This window comes from Heterocephalus glaber, unplaced genomic scaffold (assembly GCF_053883595.1).
Source record: "Heterocephalus glaber isolate CG9 unplaced genomic scaffold, H.glaber_assembly_v1.0 deba00001497, whole genome shotgun sequence".
Lineage (NCBI taxonomy): Eukaryota > Metazoa > Chordata > Mammalia > Rodentia > Bathyergidae > Heterocephalus > Heterocephalus glaber.
In genome coordinates, this window is record NW_028258320.1 from 18979355 (window position 1) to 18994294 (window position 14940).

General features: G+C 41.3%; 1 protein-coding gene across 8 annotated transcripts in view; it reads right to left on the minus strand.

The window, feature by feature from the left end:
• Tet1 (tet methylcytosine dioxygenase 1) overlaps positions 1 to 14940 on the minus strand; it is a 122317-nt gene that overhangs the window by 69463 nt on the left and 37914 nt on the right. For 7 of the 8 annotated variants that reach the window (XM_013072998.3, XM_087184785.1, XM_021259492.2 and 4 more), the window contains one exon: positions 14823 to 14876. In XM_013072998.3, the coding sequence (XP_012928452.1) occupies positions 14823 to 14876 (54 nt within the window). Of the gene's footprint in view, positions 1 to 6146; positions 6240 to 14822; positions 14877 to 14940 lie in introns of those variants that run through there. The other variant, XM_087184790.1, reaches the window with a different exon arrangement.

Below are 14940 nucleotides of genomic sequence, written 5' to 3' on the forward strand. Positions count from 1 at the left end.
TTCCAATCCTCCTGCTTCATCCTCCTATAGTCATGGGATTACAGGTGTGTGCCAGGGCACCTGGCAAAACAATGCATCCTGAAATCCTTCTTCCTCTCTCTATTTGTACGAATTTATTATTTGTTTGTTTGTTGAGAAGCAAACCCAGGGCCTCCAACATGCACAGCAAGCACATTACTACTGAGCTACATCCCCAGTCCTGAAAACTGTTCAATGATACTTGGTTTTTTATTGTTTTTTGCAGGGCCAGGAATCCAACCTAGAGCCCCTGGAGTGCTAGGCAAGAGCTCTACCACTTAGCTTTGGTCCTGGGCCCCTAGAGATGGGTCATGTGCACTTCAGGACTTTTATCCAAACAAACTGCTCTCCGGGAAGGCAGGACCAACTGCTATTCCCATGGAGTGCTAAGACAGCTCCATTTTAACTCAAGTTCCCCATGGTTACCAACCTTGTTTTTCACCTTTCCAAATTTGGAAGGAAAAAAAACCCAAAGGAACCCAAAGATATCCTATTATAATGTTTGTTTTTGAAATTTATTTTTAGAGGCTGAATATTTAAAAATTACTTCTTAGGACCGGGAGCTGAACCTGCCTCCCAAGCGCAAGATCCTGAGTTTGATCCCTGGTACCAAAAAGAAAAAAGAAAAATTTATTTCTTGTAGCACACACTTGTAAATCCTAGCACTCTGGGAGGGTGAGGCAGGGGGATTCCAAGTTCTCAAAATAAAATTTTAAAAATGGGCTAGGGATGTAGCTCAAGTGATGGGTTCAATCCCCAGTTCAATCCCCAGTATTGCCACCAACTCCCCTCCCAAAAAAAATTTCTTGGATGTTTATATTTTTTTGTTTGTTTGTTTTTTGGTACTGGGGATTGAACTCAGGACCTTGCACTTGCAAGGCAAGTTCCAGAACCACTGAGCTAAATCCCCAACCCTAAATGTTTTTTGTTTTATGAAGAAATTTCCTGCTTAAAATTCTTTTCTTTCTTTTTTTGGGGAGGTGGTTTGAGACAGGGTTTCACTGTGTAGCCCGGGCTGGCCTGGAATTTGCCACAATCCTCCTCTGCCTCAGCATCCCAAACTCTAGGATTACAGGCACACACCACCATGCCATGACCAGCTTGGTTTTGTTCTTTACTTGAAAGTCGCTGTCACCACTCCCCATCTCTTCTGTCATCACTCACTGATGACACCTACACCTGCGTGCTCTTCTTCCCACATCCGGTCAGTGTCACGGACGGACATTGTCCCTCTTCACTGGACTGGGAAAGTCTTTGGGCTGAATATGAACTTTGTGTGCTATCATTAAATGTCCTAAGGTTCAATTCCTATTTTCTATCTATTCTTCAACCCAAAGATGGAGAACAAGTGGAAAAACACAGGTCAGGTTCTGTTTTCTTTGTATAGTTGCCAAAATTTGCCACAAGATTTTAGAATAAAAACCAAACTAGACCAATACAAAGCCTCACATTACAATTTCAACTTTACTCTTCCTAATGCTGTTATTATGGGCTCAAAACATTATTTATATAGATTATATAACATCCTTAGAAAACTTGGCATCAATCATGTTTACTTTAACACTCAAAAGTGTTATTGTAACACTCAAAAGCTCAAAGCCAATTCATTTTCCTGGACAATGGAGTTTTTCAATAAATACTGTTCTAATTAATGTAAGAATATTATTCAAAAATAAATTTAGGGCCGGAAATTTAGCTCAGTGGTGCCACCGCCTGCCTCGCAAGTGCAAGGTCCTGAGTTCGATCCCCAGTACCAAAAAAAAATTTTTTTTAATTAAAAAATAAATACATTTAGAGCAGGTATGGAGACACACAAGGGTAACAAAGTGAACATAAGCCAGATGTGGTGGCATACACCTGTAATCCCAACACTTGAGAGGTTGAAGCAGGAGGATTGCTGTTTGAGACCAGTCTGGGTTAAATAGTGGGTTCAAGGCCAGCCTGGACTACATAGTGATACTGTCTCAAAAAAATGAAAGAAATACAAGAAAGGAAGGAAGGAAGGAAGAAAGAAAATCACTAGAATAAACAAATGAAAATATTGCCAAAACCACATGTTTGAGAAGATATAGAATAATTGAAGCTCTCAAAATTGGCAGTAGAGATTCTCACACATCCATCTATCCTATGACTCAGCAATCCCACTTCTATTTCCCCAAGAGAACTGGAAATGTGCATCCCACACACACACAAAGCTCTGTACAAAAATGTTTATAGCAGCTTTATGCATGATACACATAACCTGGAAACAATTCAGACATCCATCAGCAAGAGAATGGAAAAACAAAATGGACTATTTCTCAGCCACAAAAAGGAACAAATGACTGATGTACGAAACAACATAAATGCATCCGAAAATTACTATTCTGAGTGCTGAGACGATTCAATGGAAAAAGAACAGCCTTTTCAACAAAGTGTTGGGAAACTAGACATTCACAGGCAAAAGAAGCTGGACTTCTACATTACACTACAAGGAAAAATGAACTTAGGTGGTACACTACGGCCGAAGCTCCAGCAAATAGGAGGCTGAGGCAGGAAGGTCACATTCAATGTCAGCCTGGACTACACAGACAATGTCTCAAAAAGCCAAAAAAACAAAAACCCAAAGCAAACAGGCCAGGAATGTAGCTCAGCAGTGCAGTGTATGCCTGGCAAGTGAGTCCCTGAGTTCGATTCCCAGTACCAAAACACCCCAAAGCAATCAAGAAAATGGACATGGGAGTGTCTAGGAGGAAGGAGAAGAGGGGAAGGAGAAAAAATTAAGATGTGCTATATACATGGACCAACTCCCCACGATGATTGCAATCATCATGTACTGCAAATGTATACTAATACAAATTTAAAAGTTAATAAAGAAGACAAAGGAATGGCTAACAGGTCCATATAAACATGTTAAGTATCACTAAGCATAAGAGGCATTGCTTTTCCCACCCACCTGGAGTGCTAACATTTTCAGATGGACATCAACAAGTTGGCCAAGCCTCAGATCACTTGGGCCCAATGAGGCACTGCTTTGGCAATTGTTACAGTTTCCCCGTGTGCAAGCTGCCCATGGTGATGTATTCACTACGGATCACAAACATGCACTAGAGGCAGGAGGATCTTCAGAAAGGAGGTCAGCCTGGGCCACATAGTGAGTTTGAAGCCAGCCTGAACTACATAGTGAGGTCTTGTCTCAAAAACAAACAAAAATGTAGTATGTTTATACCATGGAACATTGTTATAGACAGCCAAGTCAGGTAGAAATATTGTAGGCAGTCAGACAGGGCTGAGCCCTTGAGCAAGTCAGCGCAGAAGATGAGAACACTAAGAAGCTGTAACTTGAGGTGCATTTGATTAAGGTTAAAGCCACAATGGCCAGACTTGCATACTTCCCTAAGGAATGAACAGAAGCTGGAGATTAGTGGTAATACCCTTTTGGGCTTTCCCCTCTAGATATAGACCATTAACTATCTCATTGGGAGTGGGCCACCCTCTCCCACCCACTAAGACTAAGAAGACTAAGACTACAGATTATGGACCAAGGTTAATGATGTCATTCATATGCCCTTGTTACTACTGGGTCAATATCACCTAAGCGACTATACTTGTAATCTTATTGATTGATTATAGTTTTTACTCATGTAAACTCTCATGACTTTGGTCTATTAAATTTCCTTTGAGAAGTGGGCTCATTGACAGCCCATTCGGGACCCCTCCTGTCTCTCAGGAGCTATTATTCTCCCTTTCTAATCCCCAAGAAATTTTCCTACTCTTAGCTTCTGTTGTTCCTTAGAATTCATTTTTCGACTTGGGGGAACATGAACTCAGCATACCTGACATCTAGCATGTTGGGAGTTATATCTATCTCTCTTCTATTATTCCTATATCAACATTCCCCAAATAGGGGAAAGAAAAGAAATTCTGCGTACTGTTACAGGCTGAAGCTTGAAAACAACGTCAAGAAGAAACACCAGGTGCTACATGATTAGGATGGATGAAGGGATTGTGTGGTGACAGCAAAGGTAAACTGTCATTTTTGGAAGTAACTTTGAATGTCCTAATATTCATTGTGGTGACGGTACCCAACTGTGAATATACTAAAAGCTATTGAATTATCTGCTTTAAGTGAGTGAACTGTGTGATATATGAATTATATTCCAATAAAGCTGGGATTTCTTTCTTTAAGAAATATTTCTCAAGTTCTGGATGCTGGGGGAAATAAAGCTTTTTTGAAAAGGGCTGGGGATTTAGCTCAGTGATGCGCAGCCTGCTTCACAAACACAAGAACCCAAGTTCGATCCCCGGTACAAAAAAAAAGACAACTTTTGCCAGGCATGGGGGCGCAAGGCCAGCCTGGGCTAAACAGTGAGACCCTGTCTTAAAAGACAAAACAGTACAAAAAAGCAACTGTAATAATATTCATATTGAGGAGACAGGTAGTGTGGTGCATGTCAATAATCTCAGCACTTTGGGAGGCTGAGGCAGGAGAATGAAAAGTTTGAATCTAACCTGTGTAATTACAAAAACCCTATCTCGGGCTGGGGATTTAGCTCAGTAGTTTTGCTGCCTGCTGCGCAAGCTCAAGGACCCGAGTTCAATCCCCAGGAACCCCCAAAAAAGCTCAAAAACCCTATCTCAAAATTTAAAATGGGGGCTGGGGATGTGGCTCAGTCTGAAGGCCCTACATTCGATCTCCAGTACCCCCAGCAAATAAACCCAAGGATATTTATCTTGATTATCCATCTATTCTTGAGTGAGAGAGGCAAGACATGAAACGATCTAATCTGTATGATTCTGTTAGTGAAAAGGGGTATAGGAGACAAAACTAACCTTTGAGGTTGGTGATAGAAATAGCATACAGGGTTATAGATTGAGGTTTTGCCATATGTTCATCCAAGCTGGTTTAAAAATACAGCACATGGGCCGGGTATTTACCTTAGTGGCACTATGCCTGCCTGGCAAGCGCAAGGTCCTGAGTTCGATCCTCAGTACTAACCCCCCCCCCAAAAAAACCCAAAAACCCTCACAAAAACCCACACAGCACAATGCAAGTATTTCACTGTTAAATGCACTCTGAAAACTAAAACTGCCTGCACATCGACATGAATATAGCTAGTAAATTTGAAATATTCTCACCACAAAAGTATTTGAGATGATGGGTGGTAATTAGTCTCATTTAATTAGTCCACACTGTACCCACGAATCCCCTTAGGTATATGCAACAATTTGTCAATTCAGAATAAAAATTCAGGGTCAATCAGGACACTGCCATTGTCCTGGCCGTCTGTACTCTGCATGCAGCTAACTGGGGCCTGGTTGGTGCAGTCTGGGTATAGAAGCCGAGCACACGCAGCCCTGTTGGGTGTGTACTGGAGACACCAGAGCAAGGAGCCTGAAGAGGAGGACAGGGGACACAGGGAAAGCATGCTTTTTCTTTGTGCATTTTTGTTTTACTTTCTTTCTAGAGTGGTTTTGAAAACTTATCATTATTATTAGTGATGCTGGGGACTGAACTTGGGGCCTTTGCACTAAGCTACATCCTCAGCAATTTTTTGAGCTTTTTATTTTGATACAGGGTCTCACTAAGTCACCCAGGCTAGGCTCAACTTATGATTTTCCTGCCTCTGCCTCCCAGAGAGTTGGGATGATGGGTGTGTCCTAACCACATGTCAAGGGTGTTTTTATAATTTAAAATGACTGTATTTTTAAATGATGGCACTAAATTTTCTTTTTCAATCAGTGATTAATTTGCATTCATTTGACTTGTGGGTTGAAGTACACAGCTGTGGGTGTGATAGGCTATAAATTCAATGAAAGGTAATAAGGTAAGGTTTGTGGCTTTGTTTCTCTTTCATGGTCTGGTGAACCTTGGATGGTATTTCTTTCCTATCAGGCCCATAAATCTTTTTACTTCTCTGCAAAGCAACTAGTCCTGGACTAGAAGAGTAGATTTTCCCTGACGTATCATTTATCTTGTTTTACTTTGTCTTCCTTGAGCTTCTCAAGATTGGGCTTCATTCTTTTTCAGAATTCCTGGCCAGACAAGATTGTGAGAAGACAGGAGCAGGAAAAGGCAAGATAAAGGGGGAATGAAGTCTATCTCACATTCCTTTGGAATCCTGTCTACTCAGCGCCTTCGCAGATACCTTTTTTTTCCTGTAGTACCCAAGTCCGATGCCTGCAGTCCGATGTACAGTAACCTGAGTCCACTTTCTCAGCCAAAGTTAACCATTTATTTCACTACAAGACAATAAAGCCACAGGTATTTTTCACATTTAAACTTTTATTTATCTACTCTTTAAAACTGATGACATTTGCTATTTATGTGCTCAAAAGTCATGCCTAAGAAGAACAGCAGTACCAAACAATATTTTGGTTAAAATAAATACAGTCCACAGCCAGACGTGGTGGTGCACGCCTGTGATTCCAGTGACTCAGGAAGCTGAGGCAGGGAGATCACAAGTTTGAGGTCAGCCTGAGCAACTTAGCAAGCCCCTGTCTCAAAATAAAATAAAAAGGGCTGGGAATGTAGTTCAGGACTGCAGCATTTGCCTAGCACATATGAGGCCCAGGGTTCAATCCTGGAAGAGAGGGAGAAGGGGAGGGGTGAGAAAGAGAGAGAGAATGAATATGACTGCCAAATACAAGACACAACTTAGGAGTGAATGCTCGATTAGAAGGCACTAGGAAGGGAATTTAAGTGTATTTAAAATGGGCAGTACTGGGGCTGGGGATATAGCTCAGTAATGCCACGCCTGCCTGGCAAGCACAAGGTCCTGAGTTCAGTTCCCAGTACAAAGGTGGGGGGGGTAGTATAGCATATGATATTAGGGGGAATCAGTATTCAGTGTCCTCAGTGATATTTGTACTGTGATTTTGTAGAACACTCTTGTTCTTAGGAAGGACATGCTAGTGTGTTTACAGGTGAAATGTCAGTATTTGGGGGTGGTATATAAAAACACACCTATGTTCCATGTATTCTTAAAACTTTTCTGTAAGTGTGGGTTTTTCTGAGTAAAAAGTTAGAGAAATTAATCACATTAAAATAAATGTACTGGATATGCATCCTGATTTCCAGAGCAATCCAGTTGAGACTATCAAAGGTGACACAAGTGCACTTTCTCCCACATACCCAAGTGTCATTACACTGACATCTTTTTTTAAAAAACTTTTTATTGGGGGGCTGTTTTTTTGAGACAGGGTCTTGCTGTGTAGCCCAGGCTGGCATCAAACTCAGAGGGATCTTCCTGCCTCAGCCTTACAGGTGTGTGACACCACCACACCTGGGCACTTTGCTTTAATGTCAATACCAGGATGGTTTTTTGTTTTGTTTTGTTTTTTTTGGAGACAAGGTCTCCCCCTGTGTTGCCTAAGCTAGTCTCAAACTGATCTTCCTGACTCAGCCTCCAGAGCAGCTGTGACTGCAGGCATTCACTCCCTGCCACGCCTGGCCAAGTGCACTGATTTCTAGGGCACAGACCTGACTGACTAAATCTAGCGCATTCTACCCACTAACTCACCATCTGTTAAACCGCTGACCTGACTGCACTGCCAGCCATGTGATTCTGACCCACGAGGTGAATGTACCTCTTCCACTAAAAGAGTTACAGTGGAATAGAAATCGTGAGAGGCAACTCAAAATCTAAGCACTTCAGTAGTTTATAAAACTTTTATTTGACCTAACACTTAATTCTTTCTATCCCCTTCCACACGTTCTTGATCCCCTTCTGATTTGTAAAAGATCTAGCTCCCAGTTTCCCATTATCTATCTCTTATTTTGCTCTAAACATTTTAATTAACTCATTCAGCTTCACAATTCTTTGATTTCATATGTGTATATCCATACATCATATTTTAAATTAAGTGTATGCATGTGAGAAGATACATTTAAAATAGCCACTTAGTAATTTCAAATAACTAAATTCCTTAAATAAGCTTATCAGTTAACATTTGGCTTCCAGGAATTGTGAAAAGAATTTATATTTTCATCAAATTCATGTAACATCAATACATTTTAAACATGGATGATAAATGGTAGTAGAAACTCTTTCTTTGAAGCCCCTCTATGTTAGTCAGATAGGGGGCACGCCTGGGAGGCTGAGAGGATAAATCAGTGTGAATTTGAGGCCAGCTTGGGCTATGTACTGAGTCAGATGAGTGAGTTCCAGGCTAGCCTGAACTACATGGCAATACCTCGTCTCAAAAAAGAATCCAGCACCATCAAACAAACAAGTGTGAGTATGCAAGACACAAAGCACAAAGCATATGTGCTGTGCACTAGGAAGATGACTTCACAGACTTTTTTTTTCCCTTTGTATCCTGAATGAAATTTTCCTCCAGCCTGTCCAACCCCACTTGGCTTTCGTTCACTCTGGTTCGTTTGGGATCATTCCTAGAAATCCCAGGGTGGACGTGCGCCTGGATCACTGGACACTGCGTGCTCGGGTGATAAGCGAGTGAATGACTGAGCGGAGCAGGGCGGGACGGGAGAGCCCAGCCTGACACCTGGCAGAGCCTCGCTTGGCAGCGCAGCACTTTCTGGATTCTTGAACCAGAAGCCCCATGTGTGCCTTTGATCTTGTGGATAAACACTGCTGGAGAAGCACACGTCGTTGACTGTTTTGCCATTTATAACAGAATGAGAGAAATATACACCATGTGTTGAGTCACAAAACTAAGTTATTAAATTTATGTGACCCTTGGTGTTCTGAAATTCTCTCCTTCTAATTGTTTTTGTTTGTTTGTTTGTTTATAAAGTGTGTATCCTTTGTGGATACACTTACCACCCACACTAAAATTTTGTCCCCTGGCCCATTACCCCCCAAAGTACGGATTATTTGCCCCTGATGATGAAGCCCTCTATCAAAATGGTATGTGCAACAATGGTCAAGCTTAATATTTAACCTATCTTCTCTCTGTGGTACCAGGGATGGAGCTCAGGGTTGCTGTACTACTCAGCTACATGCCACCATCCCCCTTTTCTTCTCTCTCTCTTTCTTTCTTTCCTGTACCAGGAATCAAACCAAGGACCTTGCACGTGCCAGGGAGGTGTGGTGCTGCTGAGCTACATCCAGGCCCCTTTTTTCATTTTGAGACAGAATCTTGCTAAATTAAACCTAGTCTGACCTTCAATCTGTGATGCTCCTGTCTCAGCCTCACAGGTAACTAAGGTTACTGGTATGGATGACCACCACTACCCAGGCTTTTAAATTTGCCAGGGTGCTGCTGCAAGTAATAGAATGTTGCTTTATTACCAGTTTTAAAAATTATCATATAGACAGTGATTTGTTTTGCTAACTGAAACAAAGTTTTAACTTAAGTGTGCAGACCAAAAAAACCCAAAACCTATAGCAACTGTTATCTGCCATTTCCTGTAGTATATTAGGTTTTAAAAATAAACAAGGTTTCTCATTCATTCCTTTTAAACCAACATTAATGTATATAATAATATACACTACAAGGGAACAGCTCTCAAAAGATACCAAATATGACTCTTTAAATGATGTTTTCCCTGGTCTCCCAATTGTGTTTCTCTTTTTCAAAACATTGCCACAATTTGTAATGTGTTTTTTTCCCTTGCCTTTCCTCAGCAGCATTTAATTTCCTGGAAAGCAGGAAACATGTTGGTCTTACATTTACCATTACTGCCCCAGCATTTGGTATGTGCTCGAATAATATTTACTAAATGATATTCAGAAAAGAACTCAGATGGAGCATTTAATTCAGACTTTCCAATGGCCCTAAATATTTTGAATATAATAGTGTCAAGCCCAATCACAAACCTGGCATTATGGTGCAACTCTGTAATCCCAGCAGGGAAGGCTGAGGCAGGAAGGTCGCCATGAGTTCGAAGCCAGCCTAGGCTACACAGTGAGTTCAAGGCCAGCCTGAACTACATAGCAAAAAAAAAAAAAAAAAAAAAAAAAAAAAAAGTCAATCATGACCATCATGTGGTTTATTTGCTTCAAGCAGACGTTTAAGCAAAGCTACATACAAGTATTCTGTCCTTTGCTACCTTAGTAACACACAGGCCCTATGCCACCAGCACCACCGCCACTTGCTCTTTGCTTTATCAGCATCATCAAGAAAGGAAGGAAGCAAAGAAGAACAGAGCAGGGCAGCCGCCATGAGCCCAGCTGCAACATGGCTTTGTTTTCCTTTTTTCTTTTCAATTGGCCTCTGCAGACAGTCTCCTGGTTTAATATCCACTGACTTTTCTTTGTATTTGTTTACCCAGTTCTTCCAAATACTGTACGACTGTGATGACAGTTTATAACCAAATAGTTTAAAAATGTCCCATAGTGGTCAAGGGAGAGAGTACCTAATTACAGAATATATGAGTGTGCAATCCCACTGACCCAGGGATGCCTGTACGTTTGATTTTAGATTTACATGTATAGGTGAGTTGTAAAATAGTAGAGAATTCTCCTATAACCTTCACCCAGCCTCATCGAATGGTATCATCTTCATATTCTTGGTTCTGATATTCTTTTATAAAAATTATTTATTTTGGACATAGGGTTTCACTCTGTAGTTCAGGCTGGCCTCGAACTCACAGTGATCTTCCTGCCTCAGCCTCCTGAGGCCTGGGATAACAGGCATGATCTACAATGCCTGACCTCTTTCTTAATTTTTATTTTACATGTTTGTTTATTACAGTGCTGGGGATTGAACCCAAAGCCTTAGCTATAACCCTGGCTCTTTTTAAATTTTGAGACAAAGTCTTGCTAATTTGGGGCCTAATTTGGTAAAATGCACAAGCTGGGCTCAGACTTGCAATCCTCCTGCATCAGCCTCCCAGAATGCTGGGATTACAAGTGTATGCCACCACAGCCAGCTCTAGGACTCTTTTTGACCCTAGCAGATAGCCCGTTGTTACTAGTGATACTGAATGGTCCATGTGGCGCCTTCTACACCCACACACAGGTAACAGGAGGTGTTTCATCAGAAGAATTTTCCCTTTTTCCTGGCCTGGATCAACCAAGGAAAGCAGCAGGAGATTGGAGGGTAGGGCGTCCATCACACCCTCATGCCTCCCTGCAGAAGCCTCTATCCATGACCTCAGCTTAGCCCCTGCTCATTGTATTCAACTACAACATTGGATCAAAAATACAGTGACTATTTACTTTTTATAGAAAATGAATTCATGGGCCGAGGATTTAGCTCAATGGCACCACACCTGCCTTGCAAGCACAAGGTCGTGAGTTTGATCCCTGGTACCAAAAAAAAAGAATTCAACACAGTATAAGACACATTGCTATTAGTCCCCCTGGGATTATTTCTCCTCAGTTCAAACACACTTATCCTATCCCACTGCTCTTGCCCTGTTCGGAAGCAGTTCTGGAAGTCCTCTTTCCAAATCAAAACACCCTTCATGGTCATTTTGACTTTGGAGAAGAGCAAGGGATTGCCCAGTAACAGACTGGGTGCATACGGTGGATGAGGACACACCAGGATGTTTTTACAGCCTGCCTTTGTGTTGGATGGCACTAGGCAGTGATATTTGCTGTATTTTCATCAAACCCGGTAAAGACACTCCCAAAAGAAGACTTCCAGAGCTGCTTCAGAGGGGTGAGAAGGATGGGACAAGTGTGTTTGAAGCAACTGTTTTTACACTGAAACATTCAGCATGTAGTGTGACCACCCAAGTATCACCTTCACCCTGTGCACCTGGCCCCACCCCTCCCACCTTCAGTCCTAGGATTAGAGACAGCTCTCTGCCTTCCTTAGCCCTGGGATCCTTTGCCATTCCTAGATTTTTCCTTAACGCCTTTATGAAATTCTGCCTAAACACCCAACTGACAATGCTGATTTGCTATAGGGACCACGATTTACAATATGAGCCAACAAACACTACCTTAAAATTGGCTTTCTTTTTTCTTTTTTTGGTACCGGGGATCGAACTTGGGACCTTGCTCTTGTGAGGCAGGCAGGGGAACCGAGGAGCTAAATCCCCGGCCCCAAATTGGCTTTCACTAAGGAAATATATCCTCCTACTTGCTCCCCACCCATGCCACCCACAGAAAGTGGGAAAACATTTACATCACTGTTTGTTCCTAGAGAAAGTGCAAACCATGTCTCTTGCTTGGAAGCCAAAGTTCACACCCCAGGAATTGAGGTGCATCTGCAACTCCACCTTACTCAACATTCCAGGAAGCTCTTAACGTTTCCAGTCATGGCCCAGCGAACAAGTTGCCATCTGTGTGTGGCAATAACCAATGACCAGCAACAGGACTTGCAGCTGTCCTGAGCTGCTCCACACAACCCTGCCACCCACCACTGCCTGTCCATTCTGGCCATTGAAGTGCTTTGAAACTGTCATTTGAATGCAGGAAGACTCTAGTAAGGGATTTGAGATCACTACTCACATCTTGAAATTCTGAAGGAATAGAATGAATATGAGCATCAATGTAGGTAACTGTTTCCCTTTGGGGTGGGGGGAGATGTGAGACAAAGCAAATTCAGTCCCGCACTGGACACAGTAGTTGCCAAGCTCAGAGTAGAATGGAAGAAGCCTCCAATTCCACACCAGTCTCCCTTCCTGTTGTGCCCAGATCTATTTCCTAATGGATGGTGAGGATGAAAACTCACAGCATCCATACTGGCAAGGGGATCCAAGAGACTGGAGACCTAAGGGTCCAGCACCAAAGGAAGGGGACTAGATCTCTGCCACAAGGACCAGTGCAAAGACAGAGAATAAGGGAGGAAGCCCAGCCTTAGCCTGAGGACCCCGATAGGGAGTAGTGCCTGTGGGGCAGCATGCAGCAGGACCTCACCTATAAAGCCTGAAGCTGAAAGCTGTATTCTTCTCTCACCTTTCCAGAACACACTTAGCATCTCCTCTAGGGTTATATAATAGTCTACGTTTGCTCCAGGGGAAGTTTACACAGCTCAAGTTAAAATCTGAAAGTTTTTAACATTTCTACTGTGTAGGACAGAAATAAAGCTTTCTTTGGAAAAAGAAAAGAATATATTATTACCTAATAGAATTTTTTTTTAAATTTAAGTGCTGACATTAAAAATTAATTTTTCCTTTTGGAGTATTTTCCTAGTCTTGTAGGACAATCACTAATGACAGACAGAAAGTCAGCAACAATTGAGTCCGGCTCACTGGGGCAGGAGTCTGGCCACCCACAAGTGCTTATTTAAAAGAAATAGCCACAGTCCGCTGCCTTGGTTCCCAAAACTGACACATGGTATATTTACTTCTAAAATTTATTTTGGGTGACAGGACACACACAGACTAAGAAAATAAACAAAAATAAATAGCATCCCCAAGCCCTGGTCTATTTCTTAGCAAAGGTGGGAGATGTAACACCAGGCTTAATGTCTGTCAGTCTCTGTATGTGGTCTAACTCTCTCTCCTACATCTTGGCTCCAATTGAAGAGCCATTTACAATAACAACACTAAAACTATTTCTCACTTAAAGAATTTAAGGTCTGAGATGGGTAGACCCAAATTGGAAAGTATAGAAAGTATAGAAAAAGATACAAATCCAGCTTTTTAATGACACTTCTAGTTTTGGGGGAGGGGAAGGATGTAAAAGGGGGTGAATGGATCAGTGTGAAGAAGAAAAGGAAAATGGTTTAAATTATCTTGAAAATCACTACCATTTATTTGTCCAGGCCCCATGAGAATTTGTGCGAAGCATTTTCATTCATTTCACAGTGTCTAGCACACCGCTGACTGTGTCATAAATATTAAATAAATACTCATTGGCTGGTGAAAACTCTACATGGCCATGCTGTGTACAGGCAGGAAACAGAAGCTTACGGCGGTCACCCAAAACAGAAGGCAATGCAAGGTTTGGTTCTCAGTGTCAACATGTTCAAGTTACACAATTAGGGGAACAAACGAGATAAAATCTGCCACATTCACAGCCATAGTCCAACACGCTGTTCCTCTTTGAGGGCTAAAAGTTTATTTGCAAAAGAGAAGCTTTAATTAGGTGCAAATATTTTAAATGAAATGCACACAATATAATTGTACAGGCCAATTGTGGTATTGCTTGCTAGTTCTTAATTCAAGATTGCTAAGGTTGCTTACATTTATAACAGCAACATGTCACCTGGAACCTTAAGCACAGAAGCACCTATTTAGCAGATGCAAGCTAGCGCTGAACTTTCAGTGAAGCCATAGGCTTTGAAATGAACCCTTCTAAATACTATACAAAACTCGTAAGACAGACTGCTATTAGCTTATAGCCAAATTAGGTTACTGCTACATAATCATAGGCAATCTATAGAAAATAAAGACAGCATGCTTGTTCTACAGTTCCATGAATGTCAAAACTAAAGGTGACATAATGAGAATTTGGGATTAAGCAATTATAATTTGGCTATAAGATCTCAATGACTTCTACATCTTAAATTGAACTAAAATCTCTAAGGACCTTGTTTTCTTTGGGGGGGAATCACATTTTAAAATAGTACTTAAGGGAGGGTCTATTAAAATCACAATGGATCATAGCTGTCAACTTCAAATAGTACCTTTCTCCTAAAAAGCTTAAGCACACACTGGTGCAACACCGCAAATGCAGATGTTACAAAAGGAGCTAGAAGGAAAAATGAATTTTATTCACAACACTTTGCATATAAACTTTTCCTTCTGCAGATTTGTGTAGAGTTGAAAATAAAGGATACTAATATGCACATTATGCAGAACGTACAAGAGAGAAAAACACTTTATTTGAGTGAAAATTATTTACTCAAAATCTGGGAAGATTCACATCCACTATAGTCCAAATTTAACCTCAAGTGACAGGAAAATACTATATGAAAATGGAAAAAAATTAAATAGTATTTAATCAACAGCTGATTACCTTTAAAACTTTGGGCTTCTTTTCCCTCTGGGGCCTCTTGTTTTCTTTTATAACCTAAAAAAAAAAAATTAAAATGGAAAATGAGCCTCCATTAAAAAAAAAAAAGCTCCCATCCCCA